Consider the following 26266-nt stretch of genomic DNA (forward strand, 5'->3'; position numbering starts at 1 on the left):
ATCAAACAGAATGTAGTTTCACGAGCTTAAGTTTTCTAAGAAACAGGTCAAAAATTAAGAACAAAAATGACAATGATACAGAGAATTTAGTTTTTGCAAATCTATAGGCCGAAAGAGTATAAAGGTGGAAGGAGGATCGTTCGCAACATCACAAATACATAATTATTTACTCTTCAATGTTGGTTGCTCTTATAGACAATATTTATGACTTTAAATGTTATAAATAATTAAATTATGTTTATAGTATTTTATTAAAAACAAACTTTATGTATATAAAAATTATGTTCTTTACATTTATGATTATTTAAATTATGGTATTGAAAATTAGAGAAAGTTATTATTATGCCTAAGAAACCATTATGCATTTAGAAAACTATGCATATCAAAGTTTATGCGAAAAAACTTTATGCAAATACTGTTATACCAAACTAAATTATGATGAAAAATGTTATGCGTCTAAGAGGGCACCCTTATTACAATGGACATCACACAAATACAGGCAATTACATAGACATGACAGTGGCACATAATAATGGAAGAAGAAAAAATAAAAACAAGAGTAAACTGAGCAGTGCCACCCATTCACCAACAAGATGACCACTGCAACGGGACCCCACTCAGCATATGGCCCACGGTGACGAAGGCCACGGCGCTGGTTTTCAGTGTGCCCCATGCCGAGTGAGGGTCACGGACCATTGGACCAATCGCACCTGGTGTTAAGTGAGATGCAGTCTAGAATGGTACATATCTGCCCTGTAAGTGCCTATTCACTCTCGCCTTGAATACGCCCGGATTATAGTGTTCAGGAAATACAGCAGCAGGCAGCGAATTCCAGTCCCTAGCTGTTTGCCTACTATAAAATATAATTATCTGGAATGCATACAATATTAGTTTTAGGGCTGATTTTTCAATGGTCGGATAACTTTTAACTGAAGAATAAGTTTGGCATATTGACAGTTTTAGTATGGGAAATATGTCAAAATGACAAAGTTATTCCTCACTTAAAATATATCTGACGATTGAAAAATTAGCCCTTACTCAATTTAAAAATTGGCCAAGTGCGTGTCGTGACACGCGCAGTGTAGGGTTTAGTTGTCCGTCGTTACCACAATATTTCAGAAGCAAGCAATTACTTCATCTAAAGTCACTTAATATTTAATATAACTTCACCTTTAATATAACCTCGGACGGACAGACACATGGCCAAACTATAAGGGTTCCTTGTCAGTAATACGGAACCCTAAAAACGTAAAAAAAAACAGTCGCTAGCGATGACGTTTAATGTTAACTCGCAATAAGCACACAGTTAATGTATTATTACATCTGTAAGAAAGCTTCTTTGTGAAAGTGTTTGGTGGTCATTATATTTAATTTTAATTCTTACGAAAATAGTTAACATTATTCAATTAATCAGCATAATTTAGTTATGAGATTTACTAAAAACTATAAAAATTCCCGACCTGATATGAATGAGTTTATAAATGAAAGGGTCGCTAATTCGCTATGCTAAAAAAACGCTCGTTCCCAACGAGTCACTCCCAAACAAGTAACCCTGTTATTCGTTGAGAAAAACATCCGTTACTCGATAGGACATCTGTTTAATTTATTGTCCCAACGAGTCACACTGCTACTATAGTCTGGCCTGCGAGCACGTAGAATTTTGTCCAATGACCCCAAGCTACCCATCCTTATCGCTCGCGCGTAATTATGTTGCTGTCGCGCTCGCACACTCACTGTGGCCGCCCGTCGCACAGTCACAGACCGGGCTTTAGCTGCAGTGTGACTCGTTGGGATAATTTAATCACAACCAGTTACACTGTTACTCGTTGGGACTTCTTTCAGTTACGATTGTTTGACGGGTCACACCTTTAGTTTAAAAGTTAAAACAGGATTTCGTTACGTTCGTGGAGTAACAGGATTACTCGTTTGGATGTGTTGGGAACAAGCAAAAAAAATCATCTTTGTGGTGTTCCCTTTCCTTTTGAATTATGTAAATAAACCTTTAATTATAAGTCTCTATGAACAATATTTTTTAATTAAAATTGGGTTTTTGCTAATTGTAACATATCTTTCCAGGTTCATAGTGTACGATGTGGCCCAGGTGAATATGAAGTATCTTGTTCAAGTGAAGGCCCACTTCGAGTAATGGCCCGACTCGTCTTTTTAATGCTGTGATTTTTACGATAGACTATAATTATTTTTTATTGAGGTTGCATAATGAAGTACTAGGTCAAAATTTATTGTATCCAATTTAAAATGCAATACAAAGTCCTATTTTGTTAATTAATTCCCGTCAATAGTTTATCCTGTTGAATAAAGTTAAGTAACAAAATAGACGTACTATAAGTAGACTGTACCTACTTAGTTATAATATTATATTAACCGTTCTAAATAATCATGACTGTATTTTTATACTCGTAATACTTATTGTACCTACTACATATTTATATTGTTTTTTTAAATAAATACTTTATAAATTAAGTACGTTTTTTGCTTTCTATACTTTAAATTATGTACTACACACGGCCACACTGTTTACTATCCATTTCCGTTTTTGCTCTCGCTCTAATCAAATGGCGATTCTTTGCGATAGAACGAGATGACATGACTGGCAATGGGCAGTTATAGTTCCAAAATACTGAACCACGGTAATAATATCATACAGTATTGTGACTTCATATAAACCGACGAAACGCGAGTTTTCCTTCGAATTTCAAATCACGGGACGTGGTTGAGATCCAAAAGTTAGGGGTGTCGCGAATGTGCCGAACGGACATCGATGGCCTAGTGTTGAAAATGACTAAGGTGATTGAATTTGACTGACCGTCTTAAACGATCAAATTTGTCAAAAACTAGTCATTAACTGTCAGAAATTGACATTTTCAGTCAGTTTGGTTTGAAATGAAAATTATATTGTATAAAACCAGCTTTGGCCCACGACTTCGCCAGCCTGAAATTAAAGTAACAGGTCATTAAGTACTCATTATAATTAGTAGATTCAAAATTATTTTAGCATATTTTTTTAAATTAAATCTACTAATCACAAAACAACACGCATTTTTATCCTATTCCATTCACAAAGTATTTTGTTTGTCTAATAAAAAAAAATTACAATCACAAAACTAGATAGAAATTCTAAGTAGACAGATGTAATTTGAATGGGTACTATAGGTGAGCAGCCCTATCGCATGTTGTCATACCGTGACGTACCGCGGGGCTGTTGACATTTATTTCAAAAATATGGCCGAGTTGGAATACTGTATAGATAGTATTACCGTGACTGAACTGTCCTATGCATGACATTGACAGTGGGGCGCCACCGTCAATACCGGATCGTTGGTTCCGATTTTTGCCATGTTGAAAACCCCATATAGTTGAACGATGGTAGCGCCCCCCTGTCATTGAGTTTGGTGGGACAGTTCAGCGTGGGTCATCACATACATTTTTTTTCGTGAATTATGTACTATTAGGCTAAGAACTCATGGCGCGATTTTCACCCGCGCCCGCGGCCCGCAGCTTCTGTAGAATATGGACACATAAGTAAAAACTAATACACAACTCCCGACGCGGTTTTCGCCCGCAGCGGGCGCGGTTGTAATCGGGTCGGCGGGCGACCATTTTGTACCAGTGACTTAGCACGCAGCGCGGTTTAAAATCGCGCGCGCAAATAACCGCTCCCGGAGTTTTCGCCGCGGGTGCGGGTGAAAATCGCGCCGTGAGTTCTTAGCCTTAATGTCACAATGACACTGTTACTTCTTTCATGAAATTCTTCGATTGCTGTTTCGACTTGTTTCGACTTTACAAGCTTTCAAGAGCCTATTTTGCCAGAAAGTAACTCGATGAAAGACAATGATTTCAAAATATGGGAGTAATTATGAAACTGCCTTTAGAGGTAAATAGTTCCCAATTATTTTTATATAAACATTGATTTATTATCTACCTTTTTCCTTGTTAAATTACTTACACAGCACCTTACACGTCCAAAATTAGGTTTACTTAGCTACTTAGCCATACCCACATTGTGGCGGAAGTAATCCGCCTTCGTGAGATGAGTAAAACCAACTAACGCTCGATTCCCATATTCAATCCTTGTCCAAATCCGGATTACAACTGTCAAATTGAATTCAGTTTTAGATTATAATTATATTTCCAAAATTTTCGATGCATTTACACTTTACTATTGTTTAAATAGTCTTATAAACAATATAAAAATGTAAAAACATCAAAAACCGCAGTTATTTTGGCCAAAAACATATTAAAATTTGACAGTTGATAATCCAAATCCGTATAGGTAATTTGGATTAGGATTGAATATAGAAATCCAGCATAAGTAATTATACCTTTGATTGTAAAATTTTCAGAAACTGCAGGTAGCAGTAATTCTGGCTGTAACGTGGATGACATAACTGAAAAGGCTATTGGAGACTTTGGTTCTTGGCAACTACGAATAAGCCTACTCATGGCATTGTTAAAGCTGCCCATGGCTTGGTACCAGCTCAATATAATATTTATGGCTCCTCCACAAGACTTTTGGTGTGAAAAACCTGATTCTCTATCAATGTATTCGGATGACGAATGGCGTAAAATGTGCATTCCAGTAATTTCATTTTGTCGAATTCTTTAACAAATTATTTAAACCTATCTTAAATACTTCGCTATATAAAAATACCTACTATTCCTTTGCAGCACATTGAAGAACATCCGTGTCTTATATTCGATCCACAAATATTAGCACTCTCACCAGTCATAGATCGTTCCCTTATACCTCTTGTAGAATGCAAAAGATTTGTGTACAACAATACCTTGTTCAGGCGCACGATTACATCGGAATGGAACCTTGTGTGTTCTAAGCATTGGTTGGTTCATGTACGTCCGAAATTATGTTTCATTCAAACATCTCATAAACTTGATTAAAATGTGGTTTGTAAGGATTTTTTTACTGATTCCAGCTAACTCAGTGTATTATGATGTGGGGAGTTCTTCTTGGAGGTATAGTGTTTGGTGTGATTGCGGATAAATACGGCCGGCGATTACCACTTATGATTGCTATAGTGATGCAAAGTGTGTGCAGTTACATTGCCAGTTTCCTTCCATGGTATTGGTGGTGGTTAGGAGTATGGTTTCTGTTAGCATTGGCTTCTGGAGGCTTGGGAATTATCTCCTTTGTGGTTTGTATGGAGGTAGGTACGAACCAAAGTTTCACTTGGAACATTAATTTGTTTATAGGGATTTTACCTCTGGCATTCATTGCAGGCAGTAAGTGGAAAATGGAGAACTACGATTCCTGTATTATATCAACTTCCTTTTGGATTTGGGAGTGCTGTCATGGCATGTTTAGCCTATTTCCTTCGGGACTGGAGGAAGTTGGAATTTGCTTTGGCAACCTTATCATCTTTATACATATTGTATTGGTTCTGGGTACCAGAATCGCCGCGGTGGTTACTAGCTACAGGACAAATTGACAAAGCTCTCGGTATTTTAATTAATGATTTTGACCCACAGTTTAATATCAAATGTACAGTATAAATTAGGTACCTAGAAAAATATTTATTAATTCTACCGACTTTGTAGACGTTTTAAGAAAAGCTGCCATTCAAAATGGAAAAGAAAATGACTTCCACAATGTGAAACACTTGCTGCCAAAATGTAAAGGACAGAAGAGACATGATCCAGGATTCATTGCGTTTTTTAAATTTAAGAACATGAGACTGAAAACTTTATTGCTATCAGCTAATTGGTAATAATAATAAGTGACCTACCTACCTACCTTAAACCTACCTAAGTAGGTACCTTATGTAAATAATTACATACCAAAATAGCCTATTCAATCTCGAATCGCCATTAATGAGTTACTTAGGTATGATATGATGTTTGAGAGTTTGTAAGGCAAGATAAAATGTCTTCATTGCAGGTTCTTTACAGGATTAGCATTTTACGCCTTTTCTCAATATCTTGGCATGATTGGAGGAAATATTTTTTTAACGGTCGCTGTAAGCGGTATCATTTACGTTCCTGGTGGGCTTGTATGTGCGTTTATTGTAACAAAAGTTGGAAGAAAAACCACACTATGGACATTTCAGCTTCTTACTGCTTTATGTTTTGTTTTCATTCTGTTAACACCGAGAGATGTCTTCAAGAGCGACTGGCCAAGATTATTGTTTGCTGCTATAGGATTTGGAGGGTTAGCTGTACGTATCCATGTTGTCAACCAACACTCTTGATTTACAAGCAATTACTTAATGGTCCAGTAGAATTAGATTTTAAATCGGAAATAATTCCTACAAAAGATTTTATTGCTTTAATGGCTTCATTGGTTGCCCATTAAGACTCTCTAGTAGTTTTCGACTTCGACGGAGTTGTGCTTAAGTGGTGGGGGCTCCCGAAAGGGGCACTTTTTCGGTTTTCCGGTTATACCGCGTAAAGGACTTACCCTATCGAAAAGTGGTCTTCCTGACGGTTGAAGGGCCTTTAATCCTGCATTAGATAAGACCAAATTCATATGTTTTGGACAAACCATTCTCGTGCAAATGTTCGGCAAAGTAGAAAATATGTGTATAACTATTGACCCTCTCCACGTCCAATAACTCGTCACCCGTAAGCTCCCAAGCCTTGTAAAGGGTCGTCTTAACCAGCGCGGCGTATCCCTGTCAAGGCTCACGAGTTGGATTCGCTTATCCTTGTTTGTCCCAGCCGTTCCTTAACTGCGGTTGCTGCACCTCTCCCTGACACTCTCCTGAACGACTCTGTGTTACCTAATGTGACTGCCCCTCTTCCTTGTACCCTCCTGTACGATTGCATTGCTTAGCCATATGCCTGGTCCAAGGTTAGACGCCACAAAATCAACTTCGTACGCGTGAAAATAGTTTAAATACTATTTTCCGTGCTTGCAACATTTTTCTTTACTGCTTCGCCTCTATTAGTCGCAGAGTAATTGTATATATCCTATAGCCTTCCTCAATTTATGAGCTATTCAACACAAAAATAATTATTTCAATCAAACTAGTAATTCTTGAGATTAGCGCGTTCAAACAAACAAACAAAAAACTCTTCAGCGTTTTAATATGAACTTGTTGTTGTTGATTTTTGGCGTCGAACCTTAGACCAGGCATACGGCTAGGCAATGTAGTCGTGCAGGAGGATAAAAGGAAGAGGGGCAGCCACAGTAGGTAACACAGAGTCGTTCAGGTAAGTGCCAGGAAGAGGTGCAGCAACCGCAGTTAAGGAACGGCTGGGACGAACAAGGATAGGTGCATCCAGCTCGTAAGCCTTGATAGGGTTACACTGGTTAAGGCGCTCCTTTTCAAGACTTAGAAGCCTGCGGGTAACGAGCCATTGGACGTGGAGAGGGTCATTAATTATACACATATTTTCTACTTTGCCGAACATTTGCACGAGAACGGTTTGTTCAAAACATAAGGATTTTGGTCTTATTTAATGCAGGATTAAATGCCCTTCAACCGTCAGGAAGACCACTTTTCAATAGGGTAAGTCCTTTACGCGGTATAACCGGAAAACCGAAATCCGTCGAAGTCGAAAACCTAGGAGTCTTTATGGGCAGCTAATGAAGCCATTAAAGCACTAAAATCTTTAAAATCAATCAAAATTATCTTTATTTGTTTAGACTAATTAAATTAGTTCTTGCAAATCGTCAAATGCTCTTAAGGAGCCTATACATGTCTCATTCTTTTTTTGCCCTACCAGCGCTTCGAGACAAACATTTGGCAAGTGCTGAGAAGAAGCGCCGCAACAAACTCAGTCACTAGTAGTTTAGTAGGAATTATTTCCGATTTAATTCATTTTTGTGTTTAATTCTACTGGCCTATAAGGTTTCAATTTAAAATTAAGTAGGATTAGCCCTTGGGGGCACGAAAAAGAAAGTGCACCCTTTTTTCAAACTAAGTAGCTAGGTATGTTTCGCCAATTATTTAAGACCCGTAAAAGTAGGGATTTGAATTCAACCGTAACGGAGGTACCGAATAGCTATGTCAGCAGAGATCGCGGGTTACTTAAATTCCCCGTCCAACACAAACATTTGTTTTCTGTTACTTTTCGCCTATTCACTAATTTTATAATGCTTTATGTTAGACTCCCCGCAGGCTACAGACTTTTAGTCGGCCGATAGCTTGGCCCGATTCTAATTTGTGTGAAGAATCGACCGATACCAATGTGCGCACTTCCATACGTACTTAATTATTCATTATCAGGCCGACCTAACTATCAGCCGACAAATAGTCTGTATGTACCTACTCTGTAGCTAGGCTAAGTATTCTTTTAACAGGGGTCAGTTCCAGCACTATACCTTTATTCCGGAGAGATGTTTCCAACTCTGGGCCGCAACGCTGGAGTAGGCGGAGTCACAACTTTTGCTCGAATCGCTGCAATGATTGCACCCGGGGTGGTTGGGTTAGACGGCCTTCTACCGGACCTTCCATTGATATTGCTGGCTATCGTATCGTTTGCCCAAATGTTGTTGATTATTCCACTGCCCGAAACAAAGGACTACCCACTGCCAGATACATTGGAACAAGCTGAACAATTTACAAGGTAAAAGTGTTAGGAATTTGCCACACTGAATTCTGCGGTTAGGTCTAAAGCATTGGTTCCCAAACATAATTTAGACGCGCGCGCCCCCTTTCGACTATACAAAAAATTCTGCGCACCCCCTTCTCCAGTCAAATTATTTATTGGTCGCATCGAGCAGTCTGGAATGCATTCTCTCAGCGGTCGCAGGTTTCTTACAGATGGCCCGCGCCCCCCTTTTAAAGGTCTTTGCGCCCCCCAATTTGGGAACCAATGGTCTAACTAAAGGAACGCAGCCCGTATCATTTACGAACAATATTGGAGGACTCCTCCACTCCTCTATACATTTTGTATTGATGCGATCTGACCGTACTTACACACATTGACTTGTTACAAGACGACCGACAGATAGTATTGCCCGTACCCTACTACCTACCACTGACAGATTACCCTGACCGCAGACCGTATCAACCACAGATATTGGTATCAACCCACGATGGCAAATCCTTTGTTTTTAACGAGGGTTTAAAATGTAGTTAACGCTACAGGCAAAGCGTAACTATTAAACCTTTAATCTGCGCCTTTATTATAACTGAGTGCGACTCCTGCAGTAGTAGTATTAAGTAGAGCGTGCGGCAGCGGTCAAACCTACGTCTTACGTACCTAACAGTGCCCTAAGCACTAATAAGCTCGCGGATCTCTTTTTTCATCTAAGTAAAACGATTACCATACCATAATTACCATACCATAACGATATTAGTTCGTGCTTCGGGTACTGAGCTATGCATACGCTCTATCCACTAGGTACCGCAGCCCGCAGGAACCTACCTAGCTATGCATTAAAGGGGGCGTCCATTAATTACGTGAGACAATTTTGGCTATTAACCCACCCGCCCCCCTTGGTAAGATTTCATGAGATTTTTCCAGACCCCCTCCCCCACCCCCTAATCTCACGTGAGATTTTCCAAAATGCCTATTTGCAATGTAAATGAGATAATGCATGCTTCGAAAATATTAAGATTAGATTAGATTAGATTTTATAAAAAAACCCGACCTGTGTAAAAAAAAATTCTGAAATGATAAAACAAAACAATTTAGGCCCAGTTTTTTACTTATATTACAATTTTTAACTATTAGTTTAAATTTTGTTAAATTTAAGCATTGGTAGCAAACTGCGAATCTAAAAACTGAGCCTGTGTTCACAAATGCAGACGGAGGATTTACTCTGTTTGTTGTGGAAAAAAATTACGTGATATTTCTCGAGACCCCCCCTCTCCCCCACGTGAGATTAAGTGAGGTTTTCCTTGACCCCCTCCCTCCCCTAAAAGTCTCACGTAATTAATGGACGCCCCCTAAATACGCCTGTGACTTTATCTAATTCAATTTTTTTTTCACATTTCAGAAAAACCACTCAACGGGATCAAATACACGATAATTTAAAGAAAAAATCCATATTTGGTTTTATGTGAATAAAATTTTAATACAAAGTTACATAGAACACTGACATTCCTAATAAAATTACACATTTTATGATTGTTTTGGTTTACATTATGTCTAAAATAAATTATTTATACACCTATGTATACCTACTTATAGCATAGGATAAGTAGAAAACGGTAATTATGACCAGTCTGATCACTAGGTAAGTAAAATACCAAAAGATCACCATAAAGTTTTGAATAAAAAAATGAAACAAATGGAATTTCTAAATGCCTTTCTCGATTGAGTATGCTTATCAAGTCTTATGATAGAATGTATGGTGTAGTGTCTTGGACAATAAAACCTGATAAAACTGTTGCAATCCCGTCAGTAATAATAATTATGTTAGTGACCATGAAAGTCTATAACAATAAATTTTAGAAGTTTTCGATTACAATTACTATAATAAATTATTGAAATTACCACAAATGGTTTCTTTTGTAAGAAGTCCTTAAAACACATAAAAAATGACCATAGCATTAGTCTCTTGAGGCAACTATTTACATCTTACTTACAAACATTAACACATAGGTATTCATTAAAAATAGGTATTTAAAATTTTCGTTTCTAGTTTGATGCAATATTAGTACTTAATAACATTCATAGATTCATGCCACGGTCAAGAATAAGACTATTATTGTATAAGTCTACACATTTTATGGTAGTAAAGAATGTATCACATGATGGTGTACTTTTAACACTAACTTAGAATAATTGTTTTTTGGAATATGGAGTTTGCTTTAATAATACCTAATTATACATTTGTGTACAAAAACAAATAATTTAGATCTTCATATTTATAAGCAAGCAGAATAGAATGAAATGTAAAAAACACATCTTAATTAACATTACACATAACCAGAATGTTTGAGCCTCAAAATTATTTAGGAAAGCATAAAATTACATCCAGTCTTCACAATATACTCTCATCAATTAATGCACTATATGAAATATTTAAAAAAATGTGGGCTGTTTTTTTTTAATCAAAAAATATTACTACTAAGTTGTAAAAATAGTTGTACTAGATACATAAAATGCATACCCTGTACAGGGTTATCAGACTTAGTCAATCTTCTTAGGTTGGATTTGGTTTTTGATGTTTTCGATTCTATGCAACAAAGTTGGATGAGAATGATACCAAGCCGAATATAGTTTATCATAAATCGGATAATCCAAGTTATCTTTACCTAATTTAATAAGAGCTGATCGTAATTCATTAGGATAATTTAAAGAGACAGCAAAATTGTCAGCTTCAAATTCAAACTTCCTTCCCAAAGCTGTCGCAAAGAAGGAAAGTACAGAATTATAAGGGGCCAGAATCATTTGCAACACCACAATAAGACCGATAATAATTGGCTCTTGTCCTAATGGGAATCCCAGTGAAGTGTACAGCGAAGAATATCTAAACAGTAAACCAAATGCAGTGAAAAGGAGCAGCAAGTTTACTTCAGTCAACATAACTGACTTGACAATGTGACTGCAACTCCAGTGACCCAGTTCATGAGCTAAAACACCCAATATTTCTCCATCTTTGCAACCAGTGGTTTTCTTCTTTTCTTCATCATATTTTTCCAGCAAAGTGTCGAATAAAACAATTCTTTTTGCACCAAACAGGCCACTAAAATAAGCATTACTATGTGCTGATCTCTTTGAACCTTCCACAATATAGACTTGAGATAAAGGAAAATTTAGTTTTGATGCTAGATCTTCAATACCCTTTCTAAGTGAACCATCCGGCAAAGGCACAAACTTGTCAAATAATGGTGCAATCACAGAAGGGTAAATAGTTAACAACACTAGAGTTGCTACAGTTGTAAAAGACCATAGCCATACAACAAACATATTTCCACCAAGCATTATGATGTATATTGCCATAGAAATAATAGGCAGAGTAATAATAAGACTCAGTAACAATGACTTGATTTGATCTTTGATAAAGAATCCAACTGTTTGTTTATTGAAACCATGCTTTTCTTCAAGAACAAAGATTCCATAAATTGTAAAGGGCATATTTACCACAAAGTTAAACACAGTCACAAAGGACATGAATACACAGCTGATAACAATCTCTCTATCTTGAGACACACCAAAGAGAGCTGCTATTTCTTCAGACTTGTGCCAAGCTGAGTAAATCCAGCGGTTGTAGATTATTAGAGTGGTTAATGTTATGCTGTAGAGTTCCTTAACTATTTTAAACTGCGATTTGTCGATCCCATACAGTCGGGCCTTTTCGAAGGATTCTTCGTTGAGCATTTCTGATAAGTCATCAGGTATGTGGTTGTTTGTCTTATAGATTTTTAGCTGAAACAATAATATTTTGTATAATAATACGATTCAATCGATTATAACCGATATGACGTAACCATTCATAAGACTCCACGTTCATCAAATTAGCCAGAATTATTATAAAACCTTTCAACAGCAGTGATAAATAGATAATTTACTAACCTGCCGCAAGGAAAGATATAGTTCCCAAAAATACTCCCCCCAGGAGAATAAAAGTATTAAAAACAAAATCGTATCCTCGTCCATTGTCTTAGCTTACTTAAAAATATAGCAATACTTTGTAATAAATAAATTAATTAATTTAAAATCTGCAAAAGCGAGTAGGTATGACTCGAAAGAAACGCGACAAATAAATGACAGTGACAGTACTGACAGTGACAGCAGCAGCAAGCAGAGATTTTTTTTTATTCGAATCTTTCCAGGAACACTATGCTATACAGCCAAGTTCCACAGCGCGGTTAATATCAATATGCGAAAATGCACTACCCGAATGAATCCCACAATCATAGCCCACAACGATAGATACATAGATAGATCACGCTCTTAAAGCCACAAAATAAAGAAAGCATTTAATTTTATTTATGTCCAATTTATTAAAGAAAATGTTGTGATTAGATACTGTCTTTTATAAGACGTGGGCGGGGAGGGCACGGAAACATTATTGTCTTCCATAAAAGACCGTGGCGCTGAAAAGTTTAATTGTTATACAATGTGTTTATAATAATAATTATGACGTTGTTATAGGTCGCCCAACAAAAGTTGAGGCAAAGTGCGAACACGTATTTGGTACCTTCATGCGTACTTCTTACATTGATATTCATATTCATTTATTCACTTCGCTATTATATTTTATTTGAAGAAAAAGATAGATAAAAAATAATATTAAATATTAATAAATTGCATACCGTGAATAATTGTCATGCTTAGAAATAGCTCTAAATATTCAATAAAAATCACTCAGAATCGTTATGTAGGCAATATTTATGTTAAAATTCTTAAATTATTATAATAGGGTACAAAAAGCTAAGTTAACGCATTCTCCTGGCTAAACTGAAGTTAGAGTAAGCGGCGCAAAATGATTTATCTAATAATATTAGGTAGGTATGAGTAACTGCTTAACCGTTTAATCGGTTTTATCCTCATCGTTATATTTTATTTAGATTCTATTCATATTATAATAATTTTAACTTAACAGTATACTGCGACAAGTTATTTCAATTAGATTGGAGATTCCCTGCTGATATCACGGCAGGGGTTAGTGCCTCTTACCCTTCATGTTGACCGATATTTCTTCATATAAAAGGATGGTAAAATAATCTGGAACCACTTTCCCTCGTGTAATCGATTCATACGCATCCATTTTGTATTATTCAGATTTTGGAAATGGCTTTTATTAGATTAATCATAAGAAATGTACTTGCATTGATTTTGCTTATAATAGTGAGCAGCTGTGCAGAGGAAACGTGTGAAACGATGCCAACAGAGATTCATGTCACTAAAGGTACCTAAGTATTTATTATTTTTATTAAGTTAAGCAGCACTGGCAACCTATGTATATTAATCAAGGCAGCACTTTATGGAAACAAAATTATTGTAATAAATACGAAAGTGTAAGTACGAGTACATAATTATGTCTTGTTGGTTGTCCTAATAAATAAATAAAATAAAGTAGAATTACTGTTTGTTTGCAGGATTTATATTAAAAAGCTTCCTTACGCCTAGTTTGTTGACCATGTTACCATCATCTTTCAACATCTAAAAATATTATATTATTTTCTTGTCATTATCACGGGTGCCTTTCAACAACTTAATAAAAAAATATTCTCGGCCGCACTTCACTTGAAAACTTATCAACGCGCAAGTGCAAGTTAACTAGATACTTATGTAATTCATGATTTTAATTAGATTTTTATTTCACAGAGGAGTACGATGATATGGGAAGACTTATCCGATCCTGTAGTGGAGAAGTAAGTGTCAACAAATGTGAAGGAATGTGTAGCAGCCAAGTTCAGCCATCAGTATCAACAGCAACTGGGTTTTTAAAGGTAAATTTATATACACTCAACATCAAATAAACCGCACCTTCCGCGACGCAAACTTTAAAGATTTTCTTCTGACACAATCATGGTGCCCCAACAATTTTGGTGTTATTTGAAAGCCTAATAAATATCCTTAAAGAAAAACACATTTAATTTATTAATAAACGATTAACATAAACCATAAATGTGACTTGAAAAAAGTCCTCACTTTGGGCTCACCTCTGGGATCAATTAGACCAATTTTTATGGTTATAAAACCAAATAATGATCTCACGTGTCCTTTTTAACAGATGAATAGCGATTAATCCCAACTTAACAGTTTGATAGCCATAAAAGTTGGCTCAAGCATAACTACCTATTTTTTTAATAAGTGACTCTGGATCCTTCTAAAGACATATTTTTGGGGTAAAAACCTTTCCTTTAATAAAATGAATTTTAAACTAATATTTATTTTATTTAGAACTAGGCTTTTAAATGATGCCAATATTGGTGGGAAGTGGGAATGCATACGTTTGAAAGTGCTTGTCGCGGGAGGTGCGATTTATTTGATGTCGAGTGAAGTTAGGCCTACTTACATTTTATCGCGCTCTTTAATAAGTTGTCGGTTGATTACTATTAACGATTAGATATTATAATCTAATTAATCATCTCGGTGACTGTTGACTTAATATTTTTTTTTCTATAGGAATGTTTCTGCTGCAGAGAAAACTTTTTGCGAGAGCGTTTGGTAACTCTCACCCACTGTTACGACCCAGATGGCTTGAGGCTTGAAGACGAAGACCGGGCGATAATGGAAGTGCGTTTGCGTGAACCTGATGACTGCAAGTGCTACAAATGTGGAGATTTTAGCCGCTAATATTAACAATTAACTAAAGTTACCTCCAAAATGACTGAATTGTTTATAATCTAGCACATGGAAAATTGATTTATGTTAAAAAGAAAAAGTATTAATTAATTGAAAAGAAATTCTGTCAAGGCCTTTTGTGTACAATTTTAAATGTTATAATAAAAATAAATAAATAAATCACCTACTGTTTTATTTAAAGTGCGTACCTACTTAATTGATCATACCGACCCGATTAATTAGCGCACACATAATTATGCTATGTTATGTAAGCTGATCTCGATTTTTAAATCAAACGAAACTTAGCTCGAAATTGATTACATGTTATTAAGGATAAGAATTTTGAACATAAAATAAATTATTTTTCAAAACTGCCCGTAGGATGTTTTAAATGAAATTAAGAGAAAATAAATAAATGTGATTTCTTTTATTGTAAAGTTTTTACTATAAAATACCTTCCTACTTTCTACTTATTACTGTTATTAGGTACCTACTTTATTTATGTATTACTTCATGATTAAGTCGCTAATAGTCTAGTGTAACTACTGCAGAAGCAAAATGGAGGATTTAGCCTACATTCCACGCTGACCATTTTGCGAAGCTATTTGCATAAAATATACCAACATAGCCAATAGGTAAATTATCATCCGTTATCATTCAGTTCCACAGACTATTTATAGGGCTAGAATTAAATGAGTACTTTCTATTACCCTATACCTACTATTACCATGCAATACTTACATGCATCCAAAGAGGTCATACTTTTCAGACTACTTTTTTCCGACTCATTGCGATTGCGAGGCAACTGACCTTAACTGGATGTCAGTCTTAATCCCAACGAAGGAGTAGTAATATAAGATAGGAATTTTTTATAAACAAAGAAATAAAGTTATTTATTTAGCATGGCCCATATTAGTGTTACAAGTGAATGGCGACGGATTGTGAGGCTTGTCACCGGACCTGAGCCCCGATTACGGTAATCTTTAACGTCAACAATCCAGACACGCTTCTCGATTCTGCGATACGATTGGTCGTTCAACAGCGCACGTCAGCTGTTTTGACCAATCGTATTGCAGAATCAGAAACGCGTCTGGATTGTAGACGTTAAAAGTTACCGTAATCGGGGCTCTGGTATGACGACACTGACGACCACGACCACTCTGGCACAGTATATTATACATACATAATTATATGAGCTAAAAAGATATAATTTAGATACTGATAATAATTATGATTTACCTACTGTGACTCTGGCAAGAGTGTAGCGACGAAGAAGAAAAATAAAAGTGTTAGTAACAAAAAAGGTCTAGTGCCCCCACGCATTAGTATACTTCTAAGCTGGCCGAAAGTCTAACAAATCTAAAACAATTTTAAAATTACCTAAGTACCTATTAGGTGTAAACTTTTTAAATAAGACAATATAAATACCAGTTCTCGAAATAAAAAGGAATCGAAAAGTTTCAAAGAAAGCTGATAGCTGATATTCGTATACGAAAACTAGCCAAGTCAGATCATTCATAGTCTTCAATGTAATTAACCTAAGTTATAAGAAGAAATGATATTTTATGTTGTTATAAAGAACTGACCATTGATTGAACTAGGCACCCGTTTAGATTTCACTTCTATTTATTTATTTATTTATTTATTTATAGGTACAACAACAGAATACAATCTCAAACATTTTTATAGAATAACATTAGTTTTTTTGCATTCAAATTGAATTCCTATAAATGTTGCACACAACGTTTACATAGAATTCGTATTGTCGTTGAAGTCAACTGAGTCAACATTTCAACAACCAAGGCATACCTACCTATTATCATAATACTGAACTTGGCTCTCATTTCATAAAACATAAGTTTTTGGTTGGATAATCATTACTTTTTGTACTTACTTAAATAAAATTAGTAGGAATTTACTTATAACGTGATTAATATGCCGATTTTTTTATGTTAATACCTAAATAACCGCTTGAAGTTTATGAAATTTGGAGCACATAGGTATGTATCTCGCAAGTCCCAATATAATATGAGCCATTGACACGTTTAAATATGTGAAATAGATGTGAGTTATGAGGTAGTCAAAAGTGGCTCCAAAATGGTTCGTGTAATATTACATACAGTGCTGCTTGCCAGTTCTGTTACTTGAACTTGGCTGATTCCACCAAGGCGGAGAAGAAAGGAGACGAGTGATGTGCGGCGAAGCTGGCAGGTTATTTTCACAAAAGCGAAGAGGACGTCCTCTCATCTCTAGGAATCGGGCCGAAAAAAAACCTGGTGGGCTTTGAGAGATGCAGGATTCAGCATCCGTTGAACCAGAAGTTCTATGGTAGGTATTATTATAACTTACCTAGGTACTTCCACACTCACAAGAACAGAAATTATGAAGGTCGACAGAAAAGATGGCTCAAGACTATTTACAGTAACTTGATTCCGTGGAGGCTAGTTGAACGGGAAGCATGGTCGATCTGTTTTAATGGTTTCAATTTATTATTTAATGGACTTTAGTGTACAAATTTGGTGTTATTTTGTGTTCTAAAGTGCAGTGAAGTGATAAATTATAAAAAACATTGAAATACTTCGAATTTGAGCGGGCTCAAAAACTGAACTCCGACAAACGTTACTTCGACACTACACTACTTAGACAAAGGCGAATATCCTTTGTCGGATTTTGTTTATGATCCGTGGGTCTAGACAAAGTGCAAATTATAATCGCAAACCAGTCGAAAAGTGGTCGAAAAGCCCCTTTTTTGTATGGAATTTTGACGGATTCGATTTTCGATTCGATCAAAAAGTGCGTTTTGTCTAGGGGGGCCGGTATAGTTCCAAAATACTGGACTGTCCTGTCGATGACATTGACAGTGGGGCGCCACCGTCAATACCGGATCGCTGGTTCAGATTTTTGCCATGTTGGAAACCATATAGTTGAACGATGGTGGCGCCCCCCTGTCATTGAGTTTGGCGGGACAGTTCAGCGTGGGTCATCTATATTGACGGTGGCGCCCCACTGTCAATGTCATCGACAGGGCAGTCCAGTATTTTGGAACTATANTTTATGAAAATCCCAACTAATATTATAAATGCGAAAGTAACTCTGTCTGTCTGTCTGTCTGTCTGTCTGTCTGTCTGTCTGTCTGTCTGTCTGTCTGTCTGTCTGTCTGTCTGTCTGTTACGCTTTCCCGCTTAAACCTCGCAACCGATTTTGATGAAATTTGGCATAGAGATAGTTTGAGTCCCGGGAAAGAACATAGGATAGTTTTTATCCCGGTTTTTGAAATAGGGACGCGCGCGATAAAGTTTTTCTGTGACAGACAAAATCCCACGCGGGCGAAGCCGCGGGCGGAAAGCTAGTATTAAATAAGCCTATAATCCTGAATCCTGATACATAAAGTTAGCCTATTAATTTAATACAGGTACGACTGTACCCAGTGTTGCACTATCAAATGCAATTAAAGCGCCTCTATGCCAGGGTTTTTATGTTCCTGGTCAGGCTATATTTAGCATGGCCCATATTAGTGTTATAGCCTGACCAGGAACATAAAAACCCTGGCATAGAGGCGCTTCAATTGCATTTGATAGTGCAACACTGAGTACAGTCGTAGGGCAAGTGACCCGGTTGTGGCCACCGACCCCTTTGTGGCCATTTAGAACTTCAAATCGTTATAACTAAGGCAAAGACTAATACATTAACACATCGTGAACCACTTTTCTTTCACGACTATAAAAATATTTTAGCAATTTAATTCACAAAATCAATTGCACACATTTAAAATAAAGTTTGTTTACACTTTGACAACAATAGACTGACATGCAAGGTGACATGTCAATGAAGTTTTCAGTTACTGTTGCCATTAAAAGAAATTAGTACCATTAGTTTTCCGCAACATGGCGAGGGTTTTTATGTTCCTGGTCAGGCTATATAAGTGAATGGCGACGTCACAATCCGTCCGGCTTGTCACCGGACCTGGTATGACGACACTGACGACCACGACCACTCTGGCACAGTATATTATACATACATAATTATATGAGCTAAAAAAACATACGGGTCGAATTGAGAACCTCCTCCTTTTTTGAAGTCGGTTGAAAAGATATAATTTAGATACTGATAATATGATTTATAGCCTGACCAGGAACATAAAAACCCTGGCATAGAGGCGCGTCAATTGCATTTGATAGTGCAACACTGAGTACAGTCGTACCTGTGTTAAATTAATAGGCTTACTTTATGTATCAGGATTTAGGATTACGGGATAATTTGATATTTTCATAAATTAACGAAAAAATATTATTATAGGTAACCTGGTTTAAATAAATTAAATGAAACCATCAATCGAGCTAGTAGGATTTANGTGTTCATAAATAAAGTAAAATTATTAAATTCAAAAGTTTTTGTTTACTTATTTGCATTTCCATGTGCAATGTAGAATTTTTCCAAATCCATTGTTTTGAAAATAATACAATACGTACACCATAAAGATTTAATAAATATTTTCAAAATAGTGGATTTGAAAAAATTCTACATTGTACATTATAAAAACAATAATTCTTTGAAGGTTATGAGGGCCTATGTGTGCGTGAACTGTGTGTATGTGTGCGTGGACTTTATGTATGTATGTGTGCGTGTACTATGTATGTATGTGAGCGTTACGTACGTAGGTTAAGTACAGGGAATTTAACACCAGGCTGTCAATTAGTAGGCTCAAAAATTTGACAGAGAGGGTTCTCTATTTCCTATGTATTACTTTTCTCTATGATGAACAACCCGCTTTGGACCCGGTGGCGTCTTAAAACCTGCTTACGGGCATACTTAACTCCACGGAATCCATGAAAAATCAATAGAACACCCACGTATAGATGACCCACGCTGAACTGTCCCACCAAACTCAGTGACAGGGGGGCGCTACCATCGTTCAACTATATGGTTTCCAACATGGCAAAAATCTGAACCAGCGATCCGGTATAGACGGTGGCGCCCCACTGTCAATGTCATCGACAGGACAGTCCAGTATTTTGGAACTATACTATTGATAACTATGTCAATTTTCACTCGACATTGGCAGAAATAAACCTCCCAGAGAGGTTTGGTTGCCATTAAAAAAAATACAGTAACATAACGAGTAAAGGCGCGCGCGCACTGGTGTTTTTGTGAAATTATTGTGGGTTTCACCATCAATCCCTAATTTTTAAGTGACCCCTATGCAAACACAATTCCTGTTATGCGTTACGTCCTTTAATCTTCCTTATTTTGTAGGAACCATATAATTATNGACAGGGCAGTCCAGTATTTTGGAACTATACTATTGATAACTATGTCAATTTTCACTCGACATTGGCAGAAATAAACCTCCCAGAGAGGTTTGGTTGCCATTAAAAAAAAATACAGTAACATAACGAGTATAGATGACCCACGCTGAACTGTCCCACCAAACTCAATGACAGGGGGGCGCTACCATCGTTTAACTATATGGTTTCCAACATGGCAAAAATCTGAACCAGCGATCCGGTATTGACGGTGGCGCCCCACTGTCAATGTCATCGACAGGACAGTCCAGTATTTTGGAAATATAAAGGCGCGCGCGCACCGGTGTTTTTGTGAAATTATTGTGGGTTTCACCATCAATCCCTAATTTTTAAGTGACCCCTATGCAAACACAATTCCTGATAAGCGTTACGTCCCTTAATCTTCCTTATTTTGTAGGAACCATTTATAATTATGGTAGAATAAAAACTTTCTCCAGCTGAGCCGAGACAGCTACTACAACAATCCGTAATAAAAGCTGTAATCGACTTATATCAGCCAGCCCAGTAGGGTAGCCATGTTTTCCGTAGTTACACACCATGTTCATTAAATGATTTTCGCTGTTTAATCGTGAGGACCCGGGGTGAATTTAACCCAGAAGGCCTTTATAAGGCGGAAAAATTATTTTAGCTATCATACAAATCTTAACTACTAAAGGAGACGGAGGGACTTTCTTGAGTTTAGCTATAATTAAAATGATTTCAAATAAAATAATTTATTTTGCTTTGCTTTTAACGATCTGCAGTATTCAAGATGAATTTGTTTGCAGTCAAGAAGTAACATTATCAACAGGTAATTAATAACTTTAAATGTTTTTTGTTTAATTTAAGCCGGATCTCCAGGGCGTGTTTTGCTCTACACAATCAACAAAAACATGTCAACATTCAAAAATTTTTTTAGGCAATTTTGTTAAATTCAAGTCAAGTTCAGATAATTTTGTTGATTGTGTAGTAGGGCAACAAAACACACGCTGGAGACACCCGGCTGTATTAGTACCTACATAATGGTCACTTGTTTTGTTTACGATTTATTGTTGAAGTCACTGTAAGTTATTATTTAGGTAAGTACCTACTTAAACAAACATTGGCTAATTTTTCAGGACAGGAATGTCAAATGACTCCAGTCATTCATGTTCTTCGTCATCCTGGTTGCAAGCCAAAGGCGATACCATCGTTTGCTTGCGTTGGAAAATGTACAAGCTACGTACAGGTAAAATAAATGTAAATTAAAAGGAGAATAGTCAAACACTTCCTATCCATTATTATTACGTGCTTTTTATTTAAGGTATCCGGAAGCAAAATATGGCAGATGGAGCGAACTTGCAATTGCTGTCAAGAGTCTGGAGAACGTGAAGCCACAGTCGTCTTGTTTTGTCCTAAATCGAAAAACGAAGAAAAGAGGTTTATGAAGGTATCTACTTAAATTTTATTTACAACCCTATTGAGCTAACTGCGCAACTCTGTCCGAGTCCGTATCAGCAGCGTCGATGTGACGTCCGTCTCATGGCACAGTTAACTACACGTACACGTACACCATGCTACACTTTTATAGGATAATTGTAATTTAAAAATAGTTATTAAAATTGTATTTTTGTCATTTATATTATCAAATGTTTTGAAAAATTTCCCACTTCTTATAATCGCTCTGAATGAAAGGCATACCAACAACATAAAAATTTCAAATTGCATTTTATTACAAGACCGTTTCTTTCTGTTTAGGTATCGACAAAAGCTCCATTAGAATGCATGTGCCGTCCTTGTGGCAGCATCGATGAAAGTTCAATAGTTCCTCAAGAGATAGCTGGCTACTCGGAAGAGGGACCTCTGCACAACCACTTCAGGAAAACTCTTTAAAGCGAAAACCAAAACATGTTGTATTTCTACCAGATTAATCCTAGGTAGATAATGCTGTAAAGATTTGTTATTAAACTTAAGATTTTATTTTAATCAATAAAGGCCTTGACACATTATTTGCTTGTTTCAATTACTTTCACTACCCTTTACTTAAAGATTAACCCCTTTACTAATTAATTATTGGTATTGAAAAGATATAAGGTACGACTAATTTTATTTAGAACTAGATAACATTCATCATCATCATTTCAGCCACAGGACGTCCACTGCCTTAACATCATTACACAAAAAAGTTATTTGAAATTATTAACTTGGGTCTCCAGCGCATGTTTTGCCCTATAAAATCAACAAAAATATTGCATTCAACAAAATTGTCTTTACATCGGTCATCATGGAAAGCAAAAACATTATTGATGCAAACAAAAATGTGTAATGAGACAATGTTTTTTGTAAGAAAGAAAGAAAGAAAAAATATTTATTTGGTACATTTGGTATTCTTGCAGACAATTTTGTTTATTGTTAATTTTTGTCATGTGTAAGGCAAAACACGAGCTGTAGACTAGGCTTTATTTTAATATTTCTGTCTCCCAGAAATAACAAGGATATTTTCTGGAGCAACGTTATTTTTTTTACAAAAAATAAAAAAAGTCACTGTCAGTATGTCACTTATGTCATTCATTTGTCATTTGATTGATTTGTTTTGTTTCTGATTGAGCGATTCGTAGCTGGATTTCTGTGCATTTTCAATTTATTTTTACTAAAATTTTATCAATATGAGTCGCCGAAAGCGAGCAAAGGTAACAATTTAAATTATGGAAAGAGCTGTATAGATATTTATCCCTTTATATTTGTTTTGAACATGAGGTTATGTTTGGGTTGTTATAGGTTGAAAACCGCGAAATGGATGAAAAACTAAAGCAAGATGATTCTGAATCTGATCAATCTGAAAGAAGCAAAGTTACTTCTTCAAGTCCGACGTCGGTCGGTGGTCGACGAGAGTCATCATCGAGTCGAACAACTGAAGTCAAAGAATCTAGGAAAGAAGAGAAGGTGACTATAGAAGAGACCAAAAGCGACGACATTGAAGAGATAAACTATAAAGAAATGCTAAACAGGTAAATTTAGAAAATAATACTGGGTAGGTTTATTTTTAACTACACCGCACAGACTAAAATAAAATTGTTACAGGCAAACTTAACATACAAACCTAATAAGTTGCTTAAATTTTACAGTTTGGAAGGTGCAGCATTTCAATCACGGTTGCCATTTGACAAAATGTCTTCATTAGAAGCAGAAAGTTTCTCCGATCTCCAGGGAGCGTCCAGTCAAGCATTTGTCCAAATCAGAAATCGGGTTCTTAAACTCTGGTTTGAGGACCCTAAGAAGCAGCTTACTCAGGAATATGCTGTTCAGAAAATGGAAGTAAGTGATAAAAAGCTCAAAAAAACTTGTTTGTAACAATACATTTTATTTCAGTATTAGACATGTTAAATAGAAGTTTCCATCCATTTTTATTCTGTCAGCTCAAAGTCCTATTGTAGAGAAAATGCAGTATTTCTTTTTTCTTATTATAGGCTCCTTATAATGGTGATCCAGCATTGGTGATGAGGACACATGCGTTTCTTGAAAGACACGGATTTATAAATTATGGTATTTATGAACGTATCACACCTATTCCGGCACCACCCAAAGGAAAACAGAGACCTAAAGTGATAATCATTGGAGCAGGTATTTATGTGATTTTTAAAGAAATGACTCACAAATGCTAGTTGAAAATTTGCATTCTTTTGCTATTATTAAATGGCTTAGTGTCTATCATACTCTGTAGTCTGTTCTTATAAACACGCATAGTATTTTCCATTTCATGAGAGACATGAAGGCTTAGAATATTGGCTACTATTTGTTGTATCTCTCACTGGTCAATTAACGATAGAATGGAGATCGAGACACAAATACACAATGCAAAAGTGTCTTACCAGGCTCTGTACTAATGCATACGAAAGGCTATGGTTCAATAAAACAGTATTTGCGTTTTGGTAGCTTTATTGTTCTAGGGNTGTTCTGGAGCATTACTAAGTATATTAAAATTTGATGTAAGTTTTTGGCCCTAAAAATGTTTCAACATTCTTACAGGTGTATCAGGCCTAGCTGCTGCCCGTCAACTCCAATCCTTTGGTTGTGAGGTTGTCATTTTAGAGGGACGAGATAGAGTGGGAGGACGGATTTGCACATATAGAAAAGGTCCATATGTAGCGGATTTAGGTACGAATCAATCATTTAATGGTACAACACAAAACTTGTTGAGTATAGATAGACTAGAGCAGGTGTGGCCCACGTAAGTCCTCTCGAACTCTGCTACAAGAAGTCTGAGCTAGCAGCGGCGGGGGCAGGCGCAAGCTGCGGCTGTCATCCCGCCCGAGGCGCGAGTTGATTATTTTATTTATATTTTAATAGCAAGGAGAGTGCTATCACTATTGTGTATTTTTATTGGCCCACGAAAATACTAAGAGTAGGCGCACACCGTTGATTTTTCGTCGGCCGATAGTTTAGTCGGGCAGTTGATCAGTATGAGCATGTATGGGAGTGCGCGCACACTACGCCGATTCGATTTGGCCGATTCTTCATACAAATTAAAATCGGGCACAACTATCGGCCAACTAAAAATCAACGGTGTGCGCCTACTCTAAACCTCCATAAAATTATGTTAGACACCACTGGACTAGAGCATTTACTTGTAACAGAACAAAACAATTAGTGTATAGTGTGTAAACAAAATATCTAATGTGCCACTCTGTCAATAACCAGACGTCATACATTTTACTTGCACACATTTGTAATGTTATATAACATAGGAATGCTCTAGCTAGTCTACATTCACCTTAAGGCTCTTTTTGTAAAAAGAAAGTTAATTCACTAAAGAGACCAATTTGCTTACATCATACAGGGTGTTGATTTCAATCCTCGCCATATTTATTTAGGTGATCTATTTATATTAACGCATTATTCACAAAAAAAAATTACAAACGAAAGTGGAATTTTTAGCGAATATTTTTCGTGCGAAATCACCTGTACTGTGTCTCGCAAAACTGTAATAATAGTTTAAACTGCGGCACCATCGAGCTACGCGGATCGCTCGCTTATCATGTCGGATAGCCTACTGAAAGTAGCCACGTAAAGTAGGTAGTGTAAATAGGTATTTTTCTTTGACGAACTAAAGTTAAAGTTCATTTTAAATACGCTACTAATCATCTCTCTAAATATGGCGAGTATTGAAATCAACAGCCTGTATAAAATTCAGTACTGCTATCTTTATCTGATTGTGGTGCCAATATTTTCATTTCAGGAGCTATGGTGGTTACTGGGCTAGGTGGTAACCCGGTAACAACTTTATCAGTTCAGATGAATATGGAACTGCATAAGATAAAACAGAAGTGTCCCCTATATGAAGCCACTGGAAATCAAGTTCCTAAACACAAAGATGAAATGGTATGTAAAATATGGTGAAAACATCTAATACATAATAAATATCCTCATTTTGAATGAGATGCAGAGAAATTTTATAAAATAATTGATACTTCTTCTCAGCACTTGCCAAATGCTGGTCTCGAAGCATTGGTAGGGCAAAAAGAGTATGAGACATAAGAGCAAAACTAAGTTTTTTTATTTTTTCTGTGAAATATTTGACGATTTGTAAGCACAATTCAATAGTCCATACAAATAAAGATTTTTTTTTACTTTGAATGCAGTTAGGGCAAATGGTGAATAAAATTTTGCTTCTCAGGAGTTGCATAACTTTCTGACTTAGACTAGGCGCAGACCATCGAATTTTAGTTGGCCGATAGTTTGGCCCGATTTTAATTTATATGAAGAATCGGCCAAATCAAATCGGTGTAATGTGCGCACTTCCATACATGCCCATACTGATCAACTGCCCGAGGCGTACC

General features: G+C 36.4%; 4 protein-coding genes across 4 annotated transcripts in view; 3 read left to right on the forward strand and 1 right to left on the reverse strand.

The window, feature by feature from the left end:
• LOC114361071 (poly [ADP-ribose] polymerase 1-like) overlaps window positions 1-2242 on the forward strand; it is a 25627-nt gene extending 23385 nt beyond the window's left edge. Inside the window, 1 exon segment of the mRNA XM_028315990.1 lies at window positions 2077-2242. Within this exon segment, the coding sequence (XP_028171791.1) occupies window positions 2077-2146 (70 nt within the window). The 3' untranslated portion in view covers window positions 2147-2242.
• A 1605-nt stretch (window positions 2243-3847) lies between these two features.
• LOC114361063 (organic cation transporter protein) lies at window positions 3848-10891 on the forward strand. The gene is made up of 9 exons (XM_028315982.1): window positions 3848-3892; window positions 4362-4597; window positions 4687-4866; window positions 4950-5180; window positions 5254-5473; window positions 5572-5737; window positions 5912-6188; window positions 8279-8544; window positions 9923-10891. The coding sequence occupies exons 1-9, from the start codon at window positions 3850-3852 to the stop codon at window positions 9987-9989; spliced, it is 1686 nt and encodes a 561-aa protein (XP_028171783.1). The 5' UTR covers window positions 3848-3849; the 3' UTR covers window positions 9990-10891.
• LOC114361062 (CAAX prenyl protease 1 homolog) lies at window positions 9973-12637 on the reverse strand. The gene is made up of 2 exons (XM_028315981.1): window positions 12448-12637; window positions 9973-12300 (listed from the first exon to the last, which is right to left on the reverse strand). The coding sequence occupies exons 1-2, from the start codon at window positions 12529-12531 to the stop codon at window positions 11062-11064; spliced, it is 1323 nt and encodes a 440-aa protein (XP_028171782.1). The 5' UTR covers window positions 12532-12637; the 3' UTR covers window positions 9973-11061.
• A 758-nt stretch (window positions 12638-13395) lies between these two features.
• On the forward strand, window positions 13396-25808 carry LOC114361070 (uncharacterized; the record flags this gene model as incomplete). Its single annotated transcript, XM_028315989.1, has 12 exons — window positions 13396-13786; window positions 14206-14330; window positions 15010-15175; window positions 21100-21261; window positions 21569-21678; window positions 21754-21879; window positions 22188-22251; window positions 23281-23437; window positions 23555-23744; window positions 23897-24050; window positions 24456-24584; window positions 25666-25808. Coding segments are annotated over exons 1-12 (1644 nt in total), but the record flags the coding sequence as incomplete, so codon positions are not given.
• Window positions 25809-26266: the final 458 nt, after the last annotated feature.

Source organism: Ostrinia furnacalis, unplaced genomic scaffold (genome assembly GCF_004193835.3).
Source record: "Ostrinia furnacalis isolate ACB-3 unplaced genomic scaffold, ASM419383v2 OfSCF5400, whole genome shotgun sequence".
NCBI lineage: Eukaryota > Metazoa > Arthropoda > Insecta > Lepidoptera > Crambidae > Ostrinia > Ostrinia furnacalis.